This window comes from Xenopus laevis, chromosome 7L (genome assembly GCF_017654675.1).
Source record: "Xenopus laevis strain J_2021 chromosome 7L, Xenopus_laevis_v10.1, whole genome shotgun sequence".
Lineage (NCBI taxonomy): Eukaryota > Metazoa > Chordata > Amphibia > Anura > Pipidae > Xenopus > Xenopus laevis.
Genome location: NC_054383.1, coordinates 95,791,455 through 95,819,314, shown reverse-complemented (window position 1 = coordinate 95,819,314; position 27,860 = coordinate 95,791,455). Strand labels below are relative to the sequence as shown.

General features: G+C 39.1%; 1 protein-coding gene across 3 annotated transcripts in view; it reads left to right on the top strand.

Moving 5' to 3' along the window:
* Positions 1-713: 713 nt before the first annotated feature.
* Positions 714-27,860, top strand: part of mib2.L (MIB E3 ubiquitin protein ligase 2 L homeolog) — a 63,863-nt gene continuing 36,716 nt past the window's right edge. Inside the window, exons 1-2 of one of the 3 annotated variants that reach the window (XM_018224227.2) lie at positions 714-1,183; positions 27,355-27,706. In XM_018224227.2, the coding sequence (XP_018079716.1) occupies positions 27,460-27,706 (247 nt within the window). In that variant the 5' untranslated portion in view covers positions 714-1,183; positions 27,355-27,459. 3 annotated transcript variants of the gene reach the window in all.

The following is a 27,860-nucleotide window of genomic DNA, read 5'->3' as shown; positions in this document are numbered from 1 at the left end:
CCTTCATTCACTGTTTCTACTAGTTGAAGATTAAAGAACCAGTAATAGCAAAAATTTTCACACATTAGTGTGCTATGAAAAAAAGAAGAAGAAGTGATTTGTCGCTGGTAGGGTTGCCACCTTTTCTGGAAAAAGTAACGGCCTTCCTATATATTTATCTTAGGATTGCCACCTGTCCGGTTTTGACCCGGACAGCCCGGTATTATGAGTGGCTGCCCGGGTCAATACTTTCCGGTGTTCCCTAGATTGACACGACGATCGGCCAATTGCCAAGTCATAGCCCAACCCCTGATGTCACGGGTCCGCCCCCCTGCCCGGTCTCAGCCCTACGTAAAGGTGGCAACCCTAATTTATCTTTTTTTCTCTATTAATAACATTGGGATGAACCGGCATTTTTACCGGGTATTGGCCACCTAATGTCCTGAAATAGCAGCGTGTGTCTCTGCCCCAAAAACTGCCCATGTGCACTCAAGCAATTGCTTTAAAAATCCGGCCCTTCATTTGGGCAGAAATACAGAGCAGGAATTAGCAGGGGGTCCTTAGCAGAGTAATACACTTGCCCAAAGCACAGAACAGGGCCTGTAGTATGTCTTACAAACAGCACTGTAGCTAAAGATCCTGTTGCTGAGGTAAACTCATTATCCGGCCACAACACTGCAGATAGCGCTAGAGGGAGCTGCTCCGTCACTCTGCACGCGTTATTCTGTTTGTTTATAGCGGAGATTGTGGGTAGTGTAGTTTTCTCCTTCATTGCACACATCACTTGGCTTAAAGATCCCGTGTTTTGTTGGGGCAGGTAATAGTGGGGGCCATTTAGCAGAGCCCGTGGCATTTCTCTTACTAACAGCCCTGTGGTTACATAGTAATACTTCCGAGGGAAGCTTCTTATGTGGCTACATGGAGCACTGCAGATAGCACTAGAGGGAGCTGCTCCTCCGCTCTGCGCGCCTAATCCTGTTTTGTATATGGGGAATTCTGGGTAGTGTAGTTCTGTCCTTCGTTACAGATTAGCTTCTCTGTGTCTCTGCCAACTACAACTCCCAGATGTCCTTGCTGTATTAGCTTAGCCGTCCCATCTGTCAGGAAAAAAAAGGAGCAAGCTGGAAAAGCAGGCACAACTGCTCTGCCTTTAAACACAAGGGATGCATATCTGCCAGGGGTCTGTTACGCATAAGGAAATAAGGTAAGTACGTACCTCTTCTTACCCTGTTCCATAGTCGGTGCCCCAGGGCAGGGCATGGCTTTGAGGTGCCAGACCCAGATAAGGAGCAGCAGGGCAGTGTGGCAATGACACTTTAACTCTGTTTGCCCCCAGCTGATACATGTCAGCGGTTCTTGGAGAGACACAGCATTTACAATGCCCTGAGAAATCAGACAGCAACCAGCTGTGGGCATGAAGCATATCAACATGACAGTGCTTTTACCTTGAGGCTTTAGCAAGTGGCATAGGGAATGTCATGGGATGGTTAGGATTGAATGGCTGCTACAGAACACATAAAGCGCCAGCCTGGTCTACAGCGTCGTACAACAAAAGGTTCATGTATACCTCAAACATACAAATTACATACAAATATCAATCGATCCAGGAGGTAAAGAGAAACCCTGCTCCTAAGAGCTTACAGTCTGAAAGGGGAAGTATGTAGTGGAAGAATACAGGCCTCACACCAGTATTAACACCAGTAAAAACATTGTCAGCACAGGAAAGGTCCTTATAGAACTACAGCTCCCACAATCTGCTGATAGCCAAGGGCTTTTTGGAGTTGCTTGGAGCTATAGTTGCACATTGCAGTTGCAGAATGACTTCCAGTTTGAGTGTACTGTTGGACTTCATATGTTTAGCTTAGGTTGCCAAATATATTTATACCTTTGACATTTCTGTCCTTTCTTATTTAAGGAACAGTGAGAAGGAATGGCACAGAAATTACCATTCATCATTACTTTGACATGTATTTTAATTTGCTGCAATCTAGTGAACAATTATGAACAACCTGATCTGATAAACTAGGGTAAGGCAACCAGATAAGGGAAATTAACTCGGTCATAACTAGGAAATACAGTTAAAAGGCTGAACCAACGGCCTCTCGTTTCAATGCAATTTACCAATCAACGCAGTCTTGCATTTATTAGATGTACCCCTGAAGTGATCTGCTAGCCTAAAGGTGACCATGCACATACAGGTATTGTCGGTTACCTGATGAACAGTTCAGTTTGCAGAACAATTAATTGTTAACTGATATTTGGGGTGGGTCCTCGCAATTTCCTGCTATGTATTTCTGCCCATTTTCTGGATCTTTAAATCACTCGTTTGTGTGCAGTTTAGACATGAGAGACTATGATGGCTTATGCATTCTGATAGGTGACCTTTCCACTTTATGGCACCTGAATGATGGTGGCCAATAGCTAAGGATCCAAGCTCTCCTATGGGCTACGGCTTGATGTTTTGCTTTTCAGCTCCCCACGCCACAGGCATCAGAAAAGGGTAGGACAACATCAAATTAAACCCTTAATGCATAGATCAAGGAGCAGACTATAAACATAAGATCTACAGCTGTGTCACTATGGTCCTTTAGATATTCTGCAACCCAGGGCACTTAAAGGGTTAACATCCGTGGGGGGGGCTATCATTTTATAGCGTATATATCTAGTCTATATCTTTTGTAAGTAGTTGATACTTGTGTAGCACCTACTGAATAATGGAAAATTAAATATTGGTGAAATTGTGGTGTTTTGCTAAATATATAAAGAAAAATATTTATACCTTTTAACAGCTAATCTAAAATGACTCTGGAAGCAAGGTAGAATAGGCTATGATAAGTTAGTAGGCAGGGGCTGATTAATGACCATCTGTACCTAGTAAAAAGTACAGGCAGTGATGTATTGATGAAATCAATCCACCATCAAATAAACTTTCACCGGCAATCATTATTTGCTGGGTGGACATTTGCTCAAATTGCACACAGTTTGTTAAATCGTGCACACTAGCCGCATTGCTCGTTATTTAAAATGGTCGCAACTTACCTGCTCTGCATACTTGAATATTACCAAATATAACCAACTGGTGCCATTCAATCAAAGAAAAGAGGTTGTTGTACAGATGCTAGTACCAAACCAAACCCCTTGTAGAAAAATATTTCAATGCAACATGCGTAGTTTCATTTTGGGGTGAAGTTCAATTTTGGACATATTATGGCACCCTAATAATTGGAAAACACAGTTATGTTCAGAAGAACAGAAAGAGAAAGATGAAGAGCATAATCAGCAACAAAATGCTTATTCTTTTATATACAAATGAGTAGGAGCTGCCATACTGATTTCCTGTTCTGAGAGATTCTCCATTTTGCAGCTTTAGGGCCTGAAGTGAACCTTATAGGTGGTACTATTAATACATGTGCCTAAGATGCATGCCTAAGCACAATCAGTATGACAGCTCCAGACTTACTGTATCCATCCTACTGTAGTTGGTTCAGTTTTAGCCAGGACACTTTTTCTGATTTTCATACTCACTTTAATCAGGTTTGGTTCCTATGGATTGGAGGAAATGTGATGTCATTCCAATAGTTATAATGGGTTATGGTTTCACCCTGGCAGTTATTGGCCCATTTATTTGACATCTGTAATGGGCAAGTTATTTGTTTGTTAAGGGATCACATTCAACATTATGTTCAGCAGAATGGCATTATGAGCAGTAATCAGCATGGCTTTATGACGGATAGGTCATGTCAGACAAATTTGATTTTTTTTTTTATGATGAAGTGAGAAGGAATTTGGACAGAGTGGTTGCAGTGATCTAATAGTATTTTGTCAAAGCATTTGATGCATAAATGACTGCTGTCTTAATAAATGCATGTAGGTCTTAATACTATTGTTTGTACATGGATAGGAAACTGGCTAAAGAATCATGTACAGAAATTGGTTGTCAATGGTACATTCTTTACTTCGTGCAGGATTCTAAGTGGGGTCATGCTGGTCATTATGTGTTGGGTTTCATTATTTCCATCCAGGATGTGGCATCCTTGCAACAGGTTCTGGATCAACTGGCAGTCTGGGGGGCAATGTGATAAATGAGAATGTTGATAAATGTAAGCACCTGGGGTGGTAAAATATAGAGCCACTTATACCCTTAAGGGGGCTGCATTAGGCAAATGCTTGATGGAGACCTAGCGGAACTTGTAATGCCAATCAGCAACTGCAAAGGCAATATAAGTTGTATAGATCTGCGGGAGGAGAGGGTCATTCTACCTCTTTACAAAACACTGGTAAGGCCCCATTTTGAGTATGCCGTGCAGATTTAATCCCAAGAACTCAAACGGGTTATTAGTGAGTTAAAAAGAGTCTAAAGAAGGGCAACTCAGCTGTTAAAGATATGGAAAGTCTCCGTTATGAAGAACAGCTGGGGTTACATTACAGCCACATTGGGGTTACGCTGAAGCAGGGGGCACTTAAAGGGATTCTGTCATGATTTTCATGGTGTTGTTTATTTCTTAATTACACTGTTTACAATGCAAATTCACTCTACAATATAAAATGTTATTTCTGAACCAACAAGTATATTTTTTCTAGTTGTAATATTAATGTGTGGGCAGCCATCTAAGGTCATTTTGCCTGGTCATGTGCTTTTAGAAAGCCAGCACTTCATAATGGAGCTGCTTTCAGACAGGCTTTTGTTTCTCCTACTCAATGTAACTAAAGTCACAATGGGACTTGCATTTTTACTATTGATTGCTATTCTCATGTCTACCAGGGAGCGGTTATCTTGTGTCAGGGAGCTGTTATCTTATTACCCTTCCATTGTTCTGTTTATGGGCTGCTGGATGGAGAGAGGCAGTAAAGGGTGCCTGAAGTTTATCAGAGCACACATCACATGACTGAGGGCACCTGGGAAACTAACAATATGTCAGATTTCAACATTGAATAGAAAAAAAATTTTTTGCTTTTTGAAAATAATTCAAAATTTCAGTGCAAAAGTCTGCTGGAGAAGCACTATTAAATGATGCATTTTTTTAATTTTTTTTTTCCCATGACAGAAACCCTTTAAGATGAGTCATGATAACTATAGTATATAAGAGGACCATATAATAAACGATCTAAAATTTCCAGTCTTTAAGGGCACCCACTGAGATTAGAAGAACGGAAGTTCTATCTTTAGGGGTTGTATTGGCAGATACATTAGATAGATTTAAGAAAGGGGTTGGATGGCTTTTCAGAGTTCCGTGGAATTAAGTCTTTGATCCAAGGATTCATCCGAAAACCATCTTGGAGAAAGGGACATTTTTCCTCGTCCACTGAGGGAAATTGGAAAGCCTTCAGATAGGATTTTTGCGTAAACATCTGGCAGTTTTCTCTTAGATCAAAACTCGATGGACGTGTTTTTTTTTTCTCAACCTAAAAGACAGTGCTACTTTGTAAATATGTATATACAAATGCAAATAAGGAAACTAAATGTGCTTGACTATGTAATCCTCTATCATCTTGTGTACATTGGACTGCCATAAGTTTGTCTGACTAATCCGATTATTGCAATTCCTGTGGAACTTGCAGTTGGTTATACACATTGCCCTCAAAGCCTACTATTAGAGTAGCTAACAACTGAAGTAGGTAGTGAAATACTTTCAGTAACTCCCACAGATCTTCTTTTGAACAAAAAGTGCTTACTTTTACAGGCATAGGACACATAGCCATTTCATAAGAGTTAAATCCAAGGCTGGAGTACAGACCATTTGGAAGAGGTATTTCATGTATTATTTTGCAGAACATTAGGGCCACTGTTTCAACCAGTACTGTCCAACTTCTGTGGTACAGATGGCCAGAATTTTTCTGTCTTAAGTGGTGGAGGGTCAATAACGGAAGCCAGTTTTCACCACTACTCCTAAACCACACCCACTTTAAACCACACCCATTTTACCACAAGACCATGTCCACTTTAATGGTGGTAGCAAACATCGTCAGACTGGAGGCCCGGACAGTGGTGTAGCTACATGTTACTGGGCCCCACAGCAAATTAATTTTAGGGCACCCAAGATATCAGGAAACTTAAAAAGAGGCTGGCAAAAGCCTGGAACCTATCGGCCTATGAGTAAGTGTCCTTGGTAGACACGAAACGTGTCAGGCCGTGGTTCTTAATTATGGAAAATAAAATGTAAGCTTTTTTAATACTTTTACAATCTGACTCCGGCTTCACTATTTCGTGGGTCCAGGCTTGTGCCAGCCTCTTTTCAAGTTTCCTGGTATCTGCTCCCCTTGCTGAAGGTCTGGGGCATGTGCACCCGCCCCCACTGTGTACAGCGGTAAGCTCAATCGATGCATCTAAACGTAGCACATACTGGTTATATATTTGTATAATTTCACCCAACATATCCATAGGTTGACCTGTTACGTGTATATATGTTGAAATTGCTCAATAATTAGGGCCTCATGGGGCCCCTATACCTCCTGGTCCCACTGCACGGCAGAGTCTGCTTCCTCTGTAGTTATGCCCCTGGGCCACCTGCCGGCAGTTCCACCACATGGCCCCCTCTGGGCTCCCCTACATCTGTCACCACCCTTTAGAGGCCCCCCACCCCAGCCACTAACCCCCTCCTGGGCCCCGCTCTTACCTATGTGATAGTTGCCGCCATCCAGGCTGGGGGGACTCAATCAGGGGGCAGCGCAGGATGTATACAGGTGTGGGTCTGGGCCATATTAAAACATACCCTTAAATCCATATGCCTCATCCTCCCCTGTGGATAACACAGCACCCCCCAGCACATGATTATACACCTTAGGGTAGAGTCCTGCAGCAGGTCGGGTACCTGTGAGTTACCCGCAAAACCTGCGGGTTGTGGGTAGAAGTTCCGGGTGCGGGTGTAGACGCGGGTTTGCTATGGTCTTCTCCATAGTGATTTTTACAAATTTTTTCTGATCATGGCTACTTCTGATGATGTCACTTCCGGTTTACAATGACAGCACTTCCTGAGTCTTGATGGTCAGCGGGCCTGGGTTGCGGATAAGGTACTTGCGGGTCCAATCGGTTAAGAATGCGGGTCCGGGTTGCGGATTGCAGGTTGCGGGTACAGGTCGGGTACAGGTTCCAAAAAATGGACCCGCGCAGGATTCTATCTTAGGGGCCCTAACAACAATTAATAAATGCTAACAAACCCCCAGAAGAAAGCTAAGTGAACAATGTAGGCACTTTCAGTTTGGGTCTAAAGTGTGAACAGTAGAGGGCTTTAGGGGTGCGAACAATGCAGGGGGATTACATGTGTGAACAATGCAGGATTTTTGTCTTAATTTGAGGTTAAACAATGCAGGGGCCAGTTAATCTCAGTACTGATACCTTTTAAAGCTAACACAAGGTAAGCAGTCACAGCAGCCAGACTTTCATGTGGGGGGGACACAAGGGGGGTCACTGGCCAAGCCACCAGTTGGACAGCACTGGTTTGAACCATTTAAAAAAATCATAACATATGTCATGTGTGAACTGTGTTCAAAAGAAAGCACGCACGGAGTGAGGTTTGTAAGCTCTTTAATGTATTGCTGAATATGAGAGTATTGCTATTATGAATGGGATAGTAGGCTTAGCAGCGGCTGCAGAGTCCTTACTACCAACCAATTCATAGAGATAATACCACAAGCATCAGCTTTACAAACAAGAATACAGCGGTTAGCAAATACCAGTGAGATCTTTGGAGGCACAATCGCCCAGAGCCTCTAAAAAAAAGCTGCTGTGTGCAACATTTAGGCCTGGTGTGAATAGCATAGAATGGTGAGGGGTCACAGGTCTGGGACAGCATAGAATATCCTCCCATTCCAGCAAAACAAGAACACTCACTGGTCCAGAATGAGCATTCCTGCTGCTAGTTATTGGTGACATAGCAACTAGCTTGAGTGAGGCACCCGGGCTTCATTCCAACATATGAACTGCTTTCAGTTAGCAAAAGTGTCAGTCTTTTGTATAATCATATCGCACTGCCAGTTTAGGTAGAACTTATGTAGTGTTTAAAATACTGTACTACACTGAAGCATTTTAAAATCCAGATTACAAGGCTCTGTTGCTGTGTAGCTATAAGCTAGTGCAATTCCAGTCTTTTGCATATTTCTTTAAATAGGAAATATTGGAAAGCATCACCCTATTAAAGGGCAAGTCAACCCCAAAATAAAAAAATGCCTAATTAAAGAAAGCACACTTCTAAGTAGGGATGCACCGAATCCAGGATTCGATTCGGGATTCGGCCTTTTTTAACAGGATTCGAATTTGACCAAATCCTTCTGCCCAGCCGAACTGAATCTGAATCCTAATTTGCATACGCAAATTAGGGTTGGGGAGGGAAATCGCATGACTTTTTGTCACAAAACAAGGAAGTAAAAAATGTTTTCCCCTTCCCTCCCCTAAATTGAATATGCAAATTAGGATTCGGTTCGGTATTCGGCTGAATCTTTCGCGAAGGATTCGGGGGGTTTGGCCGAACCCAAAATAGTACATCCCTACTTCTAAGCAACTTTCCTATATACATTAATTAATTATTATTTTAAAAAAGTTTCTATTGAACAATGTTGCAAAAGTCATAGTTACCTGAAAATCCAGGTCTGTTAATCAGCCGCCTTGTCTTACATAGTATCAACAGTCTGAGCCACCAGGGCAGAGAATAGAAAGGGACAGACAAACACTGCTTTCAATAGCAATACATATACAAATAACTTAAAAACCATAGAAATGTTGTACTGAATGTATAGTGCAAAGTTGCTTAGAATTTTTAGGCAGAAAAGTATTTTTTGGGTTGACATTCCCTTTATATAATACTAATATCTATTGTTAAAAGCAACAGAACAGAATTACATGAAAAGCTAAACAAAGAGAAGGGATTTGATGTATAAGGCTAAACAGCAGTCCAAAGCCCAGGTCCTCTGTTCCATATGGTACCAGTCCAATCTTGGCCGTCAGTTTGTCAGGTTTAATGAAATGTGCCATTACAGTAGAAGTCATTTTTATTACCTTTATATTTTAGTTTTCGGCTTCTGGCATATAGGGAAGTTTAGTTTAGAATGGTCTTATTGTCTAAAGCTGTAACCCTAGAGCTGAAAACTCCACATTAATAAAGCTGTCCAAATCCTGTGCCATTTTATGGAACAGATTTAGCAAGCAGATTTTAAGATTTTTAAGACACAGCGATAAATGTTCTTTGTGATGTAAGAGGATTTGTGTATAGCTGTGTTGGTTTTGCACAGACAATGCATATTTAAGTGCCTCTGTCAAAACTGTATGCAACAATTCATTAATGAAGGTACAGGAGTCATCACAAATATCACTTGGCCACTTTAATACCCAATTAAAATATGAGCCAGTAAAGATGGCCATACATAAGCATTTTTAAATTCCGAGTTGTCAGATTATCTGTCCATGATTAGTCCCTCTATGATGGCCTAAAATCTCCTAGGTTGAGGACCATATTGCCTTGTTACTGTTTTCTCCCGACAGGCTAAATAGGTGCTTACTTGGGCCAAACAATCAGATCAGGCGTAATATCTCCCAGAACAAATTAAACCCCCCCAGGCCACCCGACCCACCCTCTCACACCTCCACGGCCCCCCGCAAATCCCCCTCTGACTCTCCCCAGCCTCAGGGAGCAGGTCTGGACCAGGGGCCCCACAAGGGTTGGGGCCCAATGGTTTTTTTTTTCCTGGTTTCCAGCTGGCCCAGTCCAACCCTGAGCAAAGTGACCATAATGGACATAGATCTCTTGTCAAATTATCTTCAGGTGTATGACCAGCTTAACACACACCTGTTTTTCTTCTTGCTGTATAGCTGACTATGAATGGAGTGCAGGACATTTTTCTTTTGTGACCTACATGGCCTAATATCCATCTGTGCATGGTTATATCCGTACTATAGAATCTATTCACTGTATATTTATCAAAGAGGGACGTTAGAGACCGCTAGCGTGAAATACCACCTTTCTCAATTCATCACTATGAGATCTAAGGCATATTTATCAAATGGTGAACTTTCACTTTTACCCTTCGATAAATTCGACTTTAAAGGGATAATGTCATGGGAAAATTTTTTTTTTCAAAACGCATCAGTTAATAGTGCTACTCCAGCAGAATTCTGCACTGAAATCCATGTCTCAAAAGAGCAAACAGATTTTTTTATATTCAATTTTAAAATCTGACATGGGGCTAGATATTTTGTCAATTTCCCAGCTGCCCCAGGTCATGTGACTTGTGCTCTGATAAACTTCAATCACTTAACTGCTGTACTGCAAGTTGGAGTGATATCAACCCCCTCCCTTTCCCCCCCAGCAGCCAAACAAAAGAACAATGGGAAGGTAACCAGATAACAGCTCCCTAACACAAGATAACAGCTCCCTGGTAGATCTAAGAACAATACTCAATAGTAAAAACCCATGTCCCACTGAGACACATTCAGTTACATTGAAAAGGAAAAACAGCATCCTGCCAGAAAGCATTTCTCTCCTAAAGTGCAGGCACAAGTCACATGACCTGGGGCAGCTGGGAAATTGACAAAATATCTAGCCCCATGTCAGATTTTAAAATTGAATATAAAAAAATCTGTTTGCTCTTTTGAGAAATGGATTTCAGTGCAGAATTCTGCTGGAGTAGCACTATTAACTGATGCGTTTTGAAAAAAACATGTTTTCTGATGACAGGATCCCTTTAAAAATCCCATAGAAATGAATGAATAACGTCACTCTTTGATAAATATACCTCTATGTGTCTATGCTGCAGTGCCTTGCCCTGGATAGATGATTATACTAGAACCCCCAGTTTACATTTTTCAGGAGACCAGAAAAAAATGGTGTTAAATCTGGGAAAAAGTCAAAGTCAGGAAAACGCATTCTGCTTTCTATATTGGCGGGACCACAAAAACTGGTGTAAAATGGGTGAAATTTAAAGGGTTGTTGTTTACCTTTATAATAACTTTTATTATGATGTAGAGTGATATTCTGAGACAATTTGCAGTTGGTTTTCATTTTTTAGTAGTTTTTGAGTTTAGATTTTTATTCAGCAGCTCTTTGCAATTTTAGCAATCTAATTGACTGGGCCTGCAGGACCCCAGGAAAAAACCCAGTGAGCCCCACAGGGCTCCCCCTGGCCGCCCAAAGAAGCAGCTCCGATGAGCCCGCCCCCCCATCCGACACTATTTATATTGTTCAAAAGGGGGTAGGTTATTCCTTAACTACTCCTCTTTTTTATTCATCCATGCTGCATTGTTCTTGGCATTCATTTTGCTGCATTCCCAAAACCTTAGTCTCTTAAGAAGATTTCTTATTAAATGCTAAATTGCCATTTTATCAAGCCAATAATAAATAATGACTTAGCGTCTTTTACCCAGCATAACAGTCTTGAATATTCAGGGTTTCCTCTTTTTGGTGGCCCCTTATTATGTCATTTGTCCTGGGCCTCTGCTCCACCATTTATGACCTAGTTTAAGCGTTTACACACACACACTTTTATTAAAATGCTTGCATTGATATTCTTATATCAACTACTTGGTCTCTGGGGTGTGATGAAGGCGTTTTCATGGTTTTTCAAGGTGGCAGTGAAAGTTTTTTGTTTGTTTTTTACTTTGTTTTGTAATACAAATAGTTGTAAAGGTTCAAAGTCCTTCTAAATTCTCGGAGGCACAGAATATCTATGTTAGTCAAGTTCAACATGAAATGCTTAAAAAAACCGTATTCTTTTAACTGAGCTAATACAACTCTGCATTCCTTACATAGCTTTGGATTTGGAAAAAACAACACCAATGTCAGTCAGTTGCCCTGTGTCTTTGTATAAGCTAATTCTCCCTAAAATACAAGTTGTTTGGTTTAGGCCAGGTTTCTGAAAACATTCTATGGAAGTACAAATGGGTCACTGCAATTTTGTCCATCTGATCGCCTTATAAGTCATGTTAGTCACTCATCTTGTCATCTTGTTTACTACCCAAATGCAATTTTATGTTTTTTTTTAATTTATATTGCTTTGTGTATTTCTCATGGTTAATTGTGGCTTTTCAACTACAATTACACTTCACTATTGGCACCCTGAAGTCCCGGTTTTTTATTTCTTCCAAGGAAATTTTTGTCCAGAGAAAGAGCCCATATCTTTAAAACTAGCCATCTGTGCAGACACATCTCATTGCAATAATAACCAGGATCAAGCGTCTTCTTTTCCTTTCTGTAAGCTAGAATTAATTGAACTGTGTGCCAGTTAGATTTCTACTGCAGATTTTAGAATATTAGAGGCTGCTAATTCTCAGGGAGGCCAATTTAATTTGAAAAAAAATATTTTTTTGAAAATTTCGAAAGTGTGCTTATTTATGCAAAAAAACATCTAATTTCAAAACTCAATTGCAACTCAACTGCAACTCTAATGCAGTTGATTTACATTCTACCCAGCATTTCAATGAGTCTGCCAAATTTTGGATTGATCTCAAAAACTCAAATTTGAAAAATAGCCTCTGACTGACATCTACATGAACTCGACAGCTTTTCAAAGTTGAATTTCAATAAGGTTTGTGCACTTAATAAATCTCAACATTTCCAAAACCATCAGATTTGCATTTGCTCATTAGCATGCCAGTAGGTAAATGCTGTCTGACCATAGTTCGTATTTCGGGGTATTTGAAAATTTGATTGTAAGCTCTGCTAGACATGGATATACTGTATGACCATTCTTACAAAGCAATACGTAAAATGTTGTCATTGATTGGTTTCCTTTTTCTTTGTACAGGTATGGGACTTGTTATCCAGAATGCTTGCGACCTGGGATTTTCTGGATAACGGATCTTTCTGTAATGTGGATCTTCATACTTTAAGCCTACTAGAAAAGTCTACTAGAAAATCATTTAAACTTTAATTAAGCCCAATAGACTGTTTTTGCTTCCAATAAAGATTAATTATATCTTAGTTGGGATCAAGTACAAGGTACTGTTTTATTATTACAGAGGAAAGGGAAATCATTTTTAAAAATTTCAATTATTCGATTATAATGGTCTATTGAAGCCAGCCTTCCCTTAATTCAGAGTTTTCTGGATAACGGTTTCCGGATTACGGATCCTATACCTATACTTGGTGCCAACTAAGATATTAAAAAATCTGTATTGGAGGCAAAACAATATTATTTGGTTCAATTAATGCGGAACTGATTTTTTAGTAGACCTAAAGTATGGGGATCAAAATTACAGAAAGATCCCTAATCCAGAAAAACCCAGGTCCTGCGCATTCTAGATAACAGGCCCCATACCTGTACTATCTTTTTAAAACGTAAACAGAAAAGTTTCACTTTTAATTGTGACATATGTAACTAAAAAGACTTATTGGAGCAAGACATTTGCCTATAGTAATTAATTGCCTTTTGATCATGGCTCAGCCAATAGGCAGCCAGAAGATTTTTACAATCCCTTTTAAATCCAATAAAGGATTTATTAACCTTGCAATAGGATTATACCTTTCCTCTGTCTTGAAACCTTCCATCTCAGCAAGCTCCAGCCAGACTGCTTCTGTCAGTGGCAGAACCCCCAAAGCTGCTTATTTATTGCTGGGCAGCAGCTGAGTTGAAAGGGGCATAGTTCATGTCTGGACCATTAAGCTGTCTGAATAGGAAATTAGTCCAGGAAAAGATTTACCATGCAACTAGGTGTTAGATTTTTACTATTGCTAAGAAATGTCTAAAAGGAATTTGTAATGTGTACAAAACTAGAAAAGTGTGACACTGCTATATTATCGTAGAATTTGGTACACTTACATGTCTGTTACTTTTCTGAATCCCGCTGTCTGCTTATGCTTTGGGACTAAACATTTTAGGTGTCTTTGTAAGAGAACATCAAGTCATAAAAGTTTCAGGTCAGCTGCCTGTAAAAATACTTGTTTCCCACTGTGGGCCACTAGGGGTCTTTATAAGGTTGGTAATAGAGTGGAAAAGAAACGAAGGCAAAGCTATGATAAACTTAAAGGGTTTGTTCACCTTCCAACACTTTTTACAGTTCCGTTAGTTTCAAATAGTTCATCAGAAAAAAAGGCTTTTTCCAAATACTTTCTATTTGTGACCAATTTTCTATTATTGAAGTGTAAAGTTTCATTTTTCACCTTCTAAAGCAGCTCTGGGAAGAGGGGGGTCGCCGACCCTTTAACTGTTTTAAGATGCATTTAGTTGATACGTTTGTTATGTTTGGCCCTGCTGAGCAGAATCCCTGAGTTTCATTACAGGCAGCTGTTAGAATTGATACAATAGTTGCTAATACTCCAGAGATGCTGCTGAAAACTGTATCAACTAAATGTTGCAAAAGTGTAACATTAGGCAGGAACATTAAACTTTGAACTTAGATTTTGAGAAAACGGTAAAAAATGGAAAGTAGTTGAACAAAAGTCTTTATATCTGGGGAACAATCTGAAAACAATTAAATTGAAAAAAGGTTTGGAAAGTGAACAACCCCTTTAAACCAAATCGGCCTGGGCCTCTCCAACAAGGAGTAGAGAAGAAATGAATTCCTTGCCATGAGGTAGGTTCTTCAATTCAGATGGATTAGTAGATGCACCAGTTGCCTCTACCATATAAAAGCTAAATTCATCATTTTCCTTCTATGGACACTGCACACATATCTCATCATTCTGCCCTCTTCTTTATGTATAGAGCTATACATTTAATTTCACTGTTATTACTCTGAAGGTCAGAGGGAGAAAATGAAAAGGGAAGCAATCTGAAAATCTTTCTGTCTAATATGAGTGCTTTTTTTCTCTTTAAATAAATGATCGGTGGCTTTAAACTGTCCTGAATTATATAAAGGCTCAGAAATGAATATGCTGAAATTCTTTTCATAAATCAATACTGGGATTTGATAAGGGTTGAAGAAGCAATGGCAAATTGAGCATAAGCAGAGAGAAAGAATGATTTAAAGCTTTTTGTCCTATATTTTATTTTGTATCTGATCAAGGGCAACTAAAGCCCTGGTTAAAAACATGGTATGGGATCTGTTATCCAGAATGCTGGATAATGAATCTTTCCATAATTTATACCTTAAGTCTACTAGAAAATCATGTACCTATTAGAAAACCCAGAACTCTGGCTTTGCTTTCAATAAGGATTAATTATATCTTAATTGGGATCAATCACAAGGTACTGTTTTATTATTACAGAAAAAAGGGAAATCATTTTGAAAAATTTGCATTGTTTGGATAAAATGGAGTCTTATCAGAGACGACCCTGCTGTAATTCGGTGCTTTCTGGATAACGGGTTTCTGGATAATGGATCCCATACCTGTCATTACTGAGGCAGAAGTCTGCTTCTCTTGCTCATTTGTCACCAATTTGAAAGCCTCTCCTGCCACTTACAATAACCTGCCATGTTGCTTTATAATTGTCCTCCTTATGATTCTTACAAATGATAGAAAAGACTATTTCCTATTATTCTGGACAATAGTTCTAAAGCAATTTACTTCTCAAAATTATAATCAGCATTTCCTACTCTGACTTACCCTCCAAACCATATATTATCATCAGCACCCACGCGTATTTATAGAACTATATCATGCAAAATATGTACGGTGATTGATCTCTTGCATTCCGTATATATTTATTTGTGTCGCAAATCCTATTGTGCTTATTTTGTAGGGAAATCCTATTTTTATGGAAATTTCCTATTCCATCTAGTAATCATTGCAGCCGGGAGTATGAGATTAAACATAATAAGCAATTTAGCAGAAGCCCAACTCCGAAAATATCAAATTAGCCAGGAAGTGGCATTCATATCGTATAAGGAAGGAACATACGGTTTATGGTATGGAGGTTTAGAAAAGGTGAAACTGAGTTTAGTAATAAACCAGAATAGCTTGAAATTGTGGTATCTGGCTTGTACTTTACCCAAAGGCGAGGCAAGAGGGAACAGGCGCTCATCTGCCATAAACATGCACCAGTTTTACCTAATGTAGTTTATAAGGCTATGGAATATAATATTAATGCTCAGGACCTCCACCCTCAGTTCATGAAGTGAATTAAATTGCAATCCCCCAACCTTGTAATAAAATATTGGCTTAAGAAGAGGACTTTACGGACATTTTTTGCGCGATCTGACTCACTGCGCAAAAATGCAGGCGACGCGTCGGGTGCGACAGAAAGTAATGGAAATGTCGGATGAAGTCGTAGCGTTGATCCGACACGACTGTCACGCTGCATCTGCATCCGACAGTCGTGTCACATCGGATCAACACTACGACACCATCCGACAATGCATTCACTTACCTTATTTCCGTTGCATCCGATCTGACACCTTTTTGTACAGTGCGTTGGATCGCTCCAAAATTGTCTGTGGAGTTCCTCTCTTAGTATCGCACATCCTGACTTTGCATAACTATAGTGGCAGCAGACTTAGCAGCCGGTGGCAGGAGAATGCTGGGTCCTATAGGGGGCATCATTTTAATTATAGTGTGTTGTAAAAATTTACTTTTTAATTGTGGCAACATTTTTGTGATTATTTATAAATCGCCCTCCTAAGATCAGAAATACTTACTGGAACAAGGGCACATACACAGTTTGCAAGGTCACACACAGATGAAACTATTTTATTATCCCCATCTTCTGAATATACAGGTATGTAACTTGTTATCCAGAATGCTTGGGACCTGAGGTTTTCCGGATAAGGGAAAATACAGGTGATACAGTAACTCCAGGCATTAGATGTGTTCTACAAAAAAAAAGCAGAGCAATCTGTGCCCCTCAATACATAATGTGACACGTGGGAGGTTATTTATTAAAGGTTGAGTTGATTTTTACCTGAAAAATTCGAGGGTATTTTTTAGTCGAAACTCAAAAATTCGAATTTTTCGGGTTTTTTAAAAAAACTCTCCAAATTATACCCCCAACCTGGAAATAGCTTGAATCCGAAAATACTTCAGGTCGAGGTCATGTAGAAGTCAATGGCAGAATTCCCTATAACCATTTGAAGATGTTTGTAGCCTTCATAATGTTCAGGTTTTTTCAGTGGGTTTCACTCAAAAACTTATTCTATTCGGGCAATTCGAGTTTGTTTTTTCTCCCCGAATTCAACAATTTTTCCATTTTAGTTTTTTTGTAAATCAGAAAACATTTGAGTTGTGAGTTCATTCGAGGTATAAAAAAACTCGACCTTTTATAAATAACCCCCATGGTGTCAATATCTGTCATGCAATTTTGTGGAAAACCCCACGATATGATTATGAACTGGAGCATAAAAAGGAAAAGTAGCATGCATTTGCGAAGAATGTTTGGATTTAAAAGGATCAGTTTGATGTGTCTTACAGTAGTTTGTCCTAGTCTACCAAGGCGCAAAATATGCCATTATTTGGCCCAATAAAAAAAGTATATATTTTCTCTTCATTAACTGCGCATTTGGAAGAAGCAAACATTAATTAGTAGCCGAAAGCACTAGGGCATGCATGGTAATTATTTTTCACATTTATGTGAAGCGTGAGGCTGGAGGATGTGTAAGACGCAGATGAATTACTGAGTGAAGACGGCTTAATCGCTCCTGTGTATTGTCCCTCTCCTGAGGACAATCAACACTGTAACCTTGTGGTTAGACAATATGCAGCGCTTTTGACTGAAACATTTTTATTTTAGAAGAAAGACTTTAAGCAACAAACTAACTAGAGCAGAAGTGTAGATAGCAGTGTAGCATGCTTTTGCAAGCTAAATAATCTAAAGGCAATTCCTTTGTGAGATATATATATATATATATATATATATATATATATATATATATATATATATATATATATATATATATATATATATATATATATATATATATATATATATATATATAAATATATATATATCTAAGTTATCCAGTGTGCTCGGGACCTGGGATTTTCCGGATAACGGATCTTTCCGTTATTTTGATCGTCATACCTTAAGTCTAGTAGAAAATCACGTAAACATTAAATAAACCCAATAGGTTGATCCAGTAAGAAATAATTATATGTTCGTTTGGATCAAGTAAAAACTACTGGTTTATTATTACAGAGAAAAAGGAAATCATTTTTAAAAACTTGGATTATTTGGATTAAATGGAGTCTATGGGAGACAGACTTTCCGTAATTTATAGCTTTCTAGATAACATATCCCATACCTGTATTGCTTTCCCTGAGATCATGTCATAGTTTTGTTATAGAAAGCTCTGATGCAAAGTTGCATTTATTTATGGCATTATAAGTGCATATACCAAAAATATTTGCTGTACATTGGATGCTACTGCATAGAGGTGCATTGACTGGACCCATTTTTCCTTTTGGGCCTTTATGTATTCCAAAAATACAGAAAACAATAAGTCTTCATGTCATTTTTTCTTTTTTGCTGTGTTTTCCCCTGTAAACTAAAGGTTTAGTAAATGATACTTCAATGCAAGTAAGATGAGTAAAAGCAATGACAGCCATTTGTTGACCCCAGAATTTTGCTGCCCAAGGCAGATGGCACCATATTTCCCTGCTTTTTTTCAGTTTTAAAGTAATACAAATATAATGCAGTGTTGCCCTGCACTGGTAAAACTGCTGTGTTTGCTTCAGAAACACAACTATTGTTTATATAGTGAATAAAGTACCCCCTCTTGTAAAATATAAGAATATTATAAGTTACCAAGGAGTTTCATGATTATATAAAAACACGAGGCCGAAGGTCATGGAACTCCGGGTTAATTCTAATATCCTTATAATACACAAAAGCCATGAATATCTTGTAAATTATATCCTTATAAACGGTGAGTAGTGATGTCATCAGTTATAAACGGTGAGTAGTGATGTAATTTCTGTCACATGACTCACTAAAATTTGTGTATTATAATAAATAAAGTACCCCCAGTTGTAAAATATGAGGATATTAGAAGTTACCTCGGAGTTCCATGACCTGTATAAAAACACTCGGCCTTCGGCCTCGTGTTTTTATATGGTCATGAAACTCCTCGGTAACTTATAATATCCTTATATTTTACAAGAGGGGGTACTTTATTCACTATATAATACACAAAAGCCATGAATATCCTGTAAATTATATCCTTATAAACGGTGAGTTCTGATGTCATCAGTTATAAACGGTGAGTTCTGATGTCATTTCTGTCACATGACTCATTGAAATTTGTGTATTATAATAAATAAAGTACCCCCAGTTGCAAAATATGAGGATATTAGAAGTTACCTCGGAGTTCCATGACCTGTATAAAAACACTCGGCCTTCGGCCTCGTGTTTTTATATGGTCATGAAACTCCTCGGTATCTTATAATATCCTTATATTTTACAAGAGGGGGTACTTTATTCACTATATAATACACAAAAGCCATGAATATCCTGTAAATTATATCCTTATAAACGGTGAGTACTGATGTCATCAGTTATAAACGGTGAGTTCTGATGTCATTTCTGTCACATGACTCATTGAAATTTGTGTATTATAATAAATAAAGTACCCCCAGTTGTAAAATATGAGGATATTAGAACTTACCTCGGAGTTCCATGACCTGTATAAAAACACTCGGCCTTCGGCCTCGTGTTTTTATATGGTCATGAAACTCCTCGGTAATATCCCTATATTTTACAAAAGGGGGTACTTTATTCACTATATATTTTACAAGAGGGGGTACTTTATTCACTATATATTTTACAAGAGGGGGTACTTTATTCACTATATAAACAATAGTTGTGTTTCTGAAGCAAACACAGCAGTTTTACCAGTGCAGGGCAACAGTGCATTCTATTTGTATTACTTTAAAACAGAATCTTTAAAAGATCTTGGGCAGCAAAATTCTGTGGTCAACAAATGGCTGTCATTGCTTTTACTCATCTTACTTCGGTTTGGGATTCAGCCTTTTTCAGCAGGATTCGGATTTGGCCGAATCCTTCTGCCCGGCCGAACTAAATCCAAATCCTAATTTGCATTGCGTGACTTTTTGTCACAAAATAAGGAAGTAAAAAATGTTTTCCCCTTTCCACCCCAGTTTGGATTTGGTTCGGTATTCGGCCAAATTATTCGCGAAGGATTCGGGGGTTCGGCCAGATCCAAAATAGTGGATTTGGTGCATCCCTACTTATTTCACAGCGAATGTCAGCAGCACCCACACCAATTTTCTGCTTATGAGACATGCTATTTGGAGCCTACTTATATAGCTTTCCATTTTTTAATCAGCAAGAAGTAGGTGTAGAAATGCCCTTAGGGTGTCCCAACAATGATCTGGTTCAGCAAGTTGTTTAAAATGTAGCAAGTGCTAGACTGATTCTTTGCCCACATTCACTATAAACCTTTGAGGGGTTATCTGCTGCCCTCCATATGTATCTATCCTCCTCCGTATCTACATAAGGTGTCCCCAACCTTTTTTTATCTGTGAGCCACATTCAAATGTAAAAAGAGTTTTGGTGCAACACAAGCATGAAAAAAGTCCCCTGGGGTTGGCAAATAAGTGCTGTGATTGGCTATTGGTATCCCTTATGTGAACTGGCAGGCTACAGGAGGTTCTGTTTGAAAGTACACCTGGTTTTTATGCAACCCAAACTTGATTCCAAGCCTGGAATTCAAAAATAAGCTCCTGCTTTGAGGTCACTGAGAGCAACATCCAAGGGGTTGGAGAGCAACATGTTGATCACAAGCTACTGGTTGAGGATCATTGATCTACAGGTATCAGCATCCTCTGATAGACTTCAAAGGACCACATGTTTTACATATCTAATACAAAATGGAGGCAGCATTTTGTAAAACTGTGAGGAAGGTGTATTGACAGTTGTGACAGTTAAGCAATCAGCTTAAAGGAATTGTTCAGGGTAAAAATAAAAACTGGGTATTTATGTGCAAAATAAAAAATGTTTCTAATATAGTTAGTTAGCCAAAAATGTAATGTACACACAATTGTGGCACCTTCAGTTGTTATTATTAAGTTATTACAGGTATAGGATCCATTATCTGGAAACCTGTTATCCAGAAAGCTCCAAATTATGTAAATATTCGATAGGCTCCATTTTATCCAAATAATCCAATTTTTCCTTTTTCCCTGTAATAATAAAACAGTACATTGTACTTGATCCAAATGTAGATATAATTAATCCTTTTTGGAAGCAAAACCAGCCTATTGGATTTATTTAATAATTACATGATTTTCTAGTAGTCTTAAGGTCCAAATTACTTAAAGATCCCTTATCCTGAAAACCCCAGGTCCAGAGCATCCTAGATAACAGATCCCATACCTGAATCTGCTTTCAGTTCCTTGTTTGTGAGTTTCCATCAATCCACAAAAGGATTCTCTGGAGATATGTTGAGTAACATGAAGGACATGCAGATGCACCTAGCAGCCTGTGGCCCTAAGAGTCCTAGTAGCAGGTGCTTGAGAGAATAGGCACATTTGTGCTGCTGCCATTCACTGTTCTGTACATATCGAGCTCCCTGGCTGTTGTACAGCTGCCAAGCTCTGAGTGCTAGAGGGGAGCGTAGGCTATCAGGGTAATGGAGGATAATGAGATGAAATGTTAGCACTCTTCATCTATGGGCTTAGAAAAAAAAGACTCTTGCACTGGAAATTCAGATTCCCAGGATTTTCTCTAAGGCTATCTGAATTTGTAATGAATTTGAAGAGCGTAATTACACAATTCTAAAATAGATGAATGTACCCTAAAGTGACAAGCTGTAGCATAACATCCCTTAAAGGGACCCTAACATATCAGTGAAAAAAATCACAATTACATTTAAAGGGTATATCTGTTTATTTAGCACCTGCACAAAAAACTATTTCTTGGCAGCAATATTTTATATGAGAAAAGTTTTCAATCTATAGGTGTGTAATGCTAATGAATTACATAGCGTTCTATGAGCAGTGGTTCTCAACCTTCCTAATGCCGCGACCCTGTCTGTACTTCTTGTGCCAACAATGCATTGTCCCTAAGTCTAAGCAGCAGCACCAAAAATATTGCCCCAGATCTGACTGTACCTCTCTGCTCAGTGCTCACTATTCTCCAACAACAACAGGCAGACAGTTTCAGAACAAAGAATTGCACCGTCACCGCCTGGCTGAGCTGGCTCTCTTCATTGCGCACAGCCGCACAACAACACGCCAGTCCAGTACAGCTCTCTATGCAGAGTGACGTCACCATGCGCCGCTTCATAATGCACATCTGGATCGCTTCGTTGGAGAACTGTCTTTACGATCTGGAGGGAGAGAGCCAGAGTGGCACAATCAGACCCAGGGCAAACTCTGCTGGAGCAGGAGAGAACCTTCAAACATAAGAAAAAAATTAAAAAAAACAAAGAAAATAAAAAAAACAAAAGAAATAAAAAAAAAATCTTTCCTTTTAAAAGTGTGCCCCCCTATGACTGCGCCCTAGGTGGACGCCTACTCTGGCGACCCCTGTGAAAGGGGTCGCAGGTTAAGAACTGCTGTGCTAGAGGAGAATCTTTTCTGAACACCAGCACATTTTCCATCCGAAAAGCTCTCATACCTGAACTTTTGTGTGGCTCTTCTTGAAAGCAATGGAGGCAAGTTTGGGTTGTCTGCCACTCCATGTAAAGATTCATGAATGGCATTGGACCCCCATTCTCTTTCAATAGTTTTTTATTGATTTTCCAAGAAAAGAAAATGGTTTTACAAGCAAGCAGTGTCGTCAGGTATTTCCAAACAGAGGAAAACAGAGAAGAGAGAAAGATAATGAAATGAACTCATCCTCCCCCCTCCAGACATTCTGTCAGAAGTGGGAGAGAGACGAGCTACAACAATGATAGTAATAACTTTAGATGACATGTTACAGTTGACATAGGTGTAACTTTATATATAAAGCATAGATGCTGGCGACTTCAGCGGGGTCCCTTGACTATTTAGAATATCTCGACGAGATGGATTCATTTGCATTGGCTCTCGGCTCAGGAAATTTGACCCCCATTTTATAAATATGGTGCAATAAAACCATTGAGTTTGGGCTCCAAATCCTGATAGCATAAAATAAATAGCAAAAAATCTGCTTAAACATATTTTTCCTTAAGATCAATTCATTTTTGTATTCTGTTACACCATCGGATCAGCTACATCTGAGGTAACCATGCCTGGTGTCTACTAATTACCTAGAATTCATGGGACTTGTGTTTAAAAATGAAACTTTTAGTATGATGTAGAGAGTGATGTTCTGAGACAATTTGCATTAGGTGTTAATTTTTATTATTTGTGGGTTTTGAGTGATTTAGCAGCTCTGCGGTTTACAATTTTAGCAACCTGGTTGCTAGGGTCCAACTTACCCTAGCAACCATGCATTCATATCAGGCCCGGACTGGCAATCTGTGGGTTCTGGCAAATGCCAGAGGGGCTGCAATAAGATGCCATAGAAAGTCAGTATTTAGTGGGCTGGTGGAGGCTGTTTGGGCCTCTGTGTGGGCTATTTGGGCTTCTGTGTACCTGAAATGCCAGGGCCTATTTTAATTCTCAGTCCGGACCTGATTCATATGAATAAGAGACTGGAATATGAATAGGAGAGGCCTGAATAGAAAGGAGAGTAATAAAAAGTAGCAAATAACACATTTATAGCCTTACAGGGCATTTTTTTAGATGGGGTCAGTGACCCCCATTTGAATGCTGGAAATAGTCAGATGAAGGCAAATAATTCAGTCTATATAAAAAAAAAAAGAAGCTGTAAAAAGTTACCAGCTGTTGCTACTCAGCGGTATTTATCACATTGTCAATACTAGAGGAGCTTAATTGTAGCAGATGTTTTATGGTAATGTTCTACAGCTGTGTCGGAATGTTAATGCAAACAGTAGAAAATCTTCTTCGTATTGGGTGTATGTTAAAAAAAAAATTCATAACTTCCAGCAGGTCTCCAATGTAAGATTCCACAGTTGCACGACTTTATTACAAACAGCTACAGACATGCAATTATGTCACACAATGAGCATTCACTTATAGTGATGTCATCAATACATATGGACACACCTTGTGGCACTATAAAAGCAACATAATTAGACAGCCAGCCATCTGCTTGAGAATCATGTCCTTCAGCATGACAGGGGTGAACAGGGTATATAGGTAACAAAACTGCCAGGCTAGCTTCCATAGGGCATATTGACACCAAGCTTGAATCCAGATAAGACAAAGTGTTATGTGAAAGCGCCTGAATTGAGGTGGACCCTTCTTTGTTGTCCTTAATGTAATATGTCCTAGAACAGGGTAACTACTATTCACATATGTTTAAAGGGGTCTTTTTATTTATTTATATATTTATTTATTTATTTATTGCAGTAGTAGTAGTAGTAGTAGTAGTAGTATTCGTCTGGCTCTTTACATTGTGTGCACTCCTGCTCTGTTTCCTGAAACAATGTTGCAAGCCAGCTGATTAATACTGATAAAAAGACCTAGAGGAGACCTGAATCCCGTTACATTGTATTAGGACACACAGACATAGAAGAAGGAAATGGATAAACACTGCTTTCAGTTTGCAAATTGAAAAACTGGCTTATGCCAGTGTGACCTCGATTTCTTTCTGCTGTAATTTAGTTTTAAAATGTCAAATGCCACAGGAGTAGTAAAGTAGACATATAAGGATTAAATGGGCGGTTCACCTTTAAGTTAACTTTTAATATATTAAAGAATGGCTAATTCTCAGCAACTTTTTTCTTGGTCTTCATTGTTTATTATGTATAGTTTTTAAATAATTTGCCTTCTTCTTCTTCTGACTCTTGCCAGCTTTCAAATAGGGATAGCTGACTCCATCTAAAACTCCATCTAAAAATTGCTCTGTAAAGCTACACATTTATTGTTATTGCTACTTTTTTTTCCAGACCCTCTTCTATTCATATTCCAATCTCTAATACAAATCAATGCATAGTTGCTAGGGTAATTTAGCAACCAGATTGCTGAAATTGCAAACTGGAGAACTGCTGAAATAAAAGCTAAATAACTCAAATAAAAAATGGAAACCGATTGCAAATTGTCTCAGAATATCCCTCAATACATCATACTAAAAGTTAATTTATAGGTGAACAACCCCTTTAATTTACAAATGACAGAGCACAGGTCCTTGCACTACAGAATTTAAGGGGGTAAGAACATTGGTGCCTTGTGCCCACCCTTCAGTATAAGGTACAGTGCTGCTATGCCCCAAAAGCAAGTGTGCAATGAAGGGTTCTTAGGGGTTCAATTTTATATGTGAAGTTTCTTCTTCATTTGTATTTGTGTACTTCATTAATGACTCCACTGATTGTTGATTAAAGCCGAAAACTGGAAACAACGGTAACACACTTTCATACTGCTGGATATTTATCTTGCGTAAGATAAAAGGAGTGAAATATTGGAGTGGTGCATGCACCAATGCTGGTTTACGCTAACCTGTGTCAGCTCTTTCTGACCCGAGACAAGCCATTTTTTCTTCTTGTTTGTCGGCATCAACAGAGCAATGACTCACCCGGTTTAGGCTTTTCTAGGAACAGTCATAAGATATTGTTCTAAATTTATATGTGTAAGTGCAGAGTAAATGCACTTTACTTTTAGCTATGTGCTTTGAAGGGTATTGGGTCGAAATCCTGCAACAAGCTATGCACGTCAGAGCAAATGTAGCAGCACTTCTGGAGCTCAATATGCTCTTATAGCAGTGTTTGTAAAGGTAGGACATAAGTCTGACTTTTTTTGCAAATGTAGTGAGACTCCCATATCATATATGCAAAAAAACACCTTCTGGAACTGGAGGAAAGATCTTACCGAAAGTGACGAAACACTGCATTCCAGTTTTTCTTGTTACTACCATCTACAGTATGTAAACCTTAATAGAACAGTAACATAACTAATTCATTGTAATGTCATTAGAGATGTCACAAAAGGGCAAGGCCTGTGCATTGTGTATTATACATATGTGAGGCATGAGTAAAACATGAGTAAAAATGCAATTTAATTGTGTGGCATTTTTTATTGCTTAGTTTTACATTTTTAAAGAGTGACTTCATAAATATCTGAGGGATCCATTCCACTCTAGCGGTACATAACAAACCCTGCCAGAGATATACAGTAGCCCTTTCTTAGGGAATCCATGATAGACCAAATCCTGTCCTAAGGTTTTGCCTCAGGAATGTGATATTATCTTGAGATTTTTCAAGCTTGACTGCTACATTTCAGAAGCTGCTGAATTACTGATCTAGTGGGCTCTGTTTCATTCATTATGGCATGCTATATGTGTCTGTATAACTGTATACTGAAATACAAACCTAATACAGTTTTTGAGGGCTTAAAGAAATCACCTCAGTTTTACAGAAGAGGCCCCACACAAGATCTTTTCCCATCTGCTGCAACTGAAACATGAAATAATACCCTGTGCCTAGGTTTGAAATGCATCGTTGTGCTGCAGGGGTTGCTTCCACTGCTGTGATGCATTTTGTTGTAATAGGATGTGACATAGCCAAACACAGCAACCATGCAACTCTGCATTTAGGACCTATTGCATTTAGGATCTATTGGGGAAGCTGGGGCTTTTTGGGAGATGGATATGTATGGGGGCACTCTACCAGGGCAATTTCAGGGGCCGTCTGTTGAGGCTCCTGCAATGCATCCCCCCAGCGGTTACCTTTCATGTGCCGGAAGAGGTCCAGGGGGAGGCACATCGCTACTGCCGAGAGCAGAAATTCGGCTCTTAAACCCAGAAATAAAAACTTGTATAGTAAAATTCCTTTTCAATTTAGACATGAAACGCTGCTTCTTCTTTTTTTCTTGTTAAAACATCCCTACCTGTTATAAACTAGTTTAAGTCTCAGCTGTCAATCGTATATTGCCTGCCCCTCCTCTATGCTTTAGGCATAGAGGTAGGGCAGACAATTACTTTCACTTTCCATTCTGCACTTTCTAGAGATGTCACTGCACTCCCCACATTCCCCCTCCCATGGACTCACATTGCTTCTGGAGATATTTTGGAACTCAGCAGTGAGTGTTACAACTAAGGACACATCATTTTAGATTGAATGCCTGGATGCTTTTGGCTTTTAGCCATGTGATGGACTAAATTATTTTTCATGTTTGATTTCTTACATATTTGCCATTACCTTTTTCTCAATGGCACCTAGAGGGTTAGAGAAGTGGCATATGGTGGGATTTCGGGTGCTTTTGTCTTTTGATGACTCAGGAGGAGGTGCCAAATATCCCAAAATCACCATACTGTCTGAAAACACTTGCTGTTTGGAATTTTGCACTTCAAATTGACTGTCACCTGAAAGTAACTGCACTTTACAGGAGCAGAAATAAGTAACCGCTCAGTAAACGTAAGGCTTATGGGACCTTATGCAGTTGCAGTCATATTGGTGTCAACTTTCATGCCAGAGATAATTTACTTTATTTATAAATTAAAAGTATTGTTTTGCTTCAATGTGTGCCATATTCTGATATTATATTCATTATCCAATATCTTTCTGTCTAGGGCTAGATAATCCTGGCTGCTTTATTGTTGACATCAAACCTCCAGGCTCTCTACTCCATCAGGAATTCTCTTCAATGCCTGCAGCAGTTCAGTAACTAAGGTGAAATGGACAGCGACACCTCAGAAGCAATGCAAGTGGGAATGCGCGTGGTGAGAGGAGTAGACTGGAAATGGTCTAACCAGGACAATGGTGAAGGCAGCATGGGCACAGTGGTAGAGATCGGACGTCAAGGAAGCCCTACCACTCCCGATAAAACAGTAGTTGTTCAATGGGATCATGGCACCAGAACTAATTATCGAACTGGTTTCCAGGGAGCGTATGACCTTCTGCTGTATGATAATGCTCAGACAGGTAACGAAATTGTGGTTTTCAGCATAAATACAGCAAATTTGTTTTTTAGATTCTAGAATCCATGTTCAGACTAACATGACCATTCTTGTTCTTTATAAATCTTATTTTTATTGTCACAAAGCTATCTTGTATACACACTTACTGAAAGTAAACA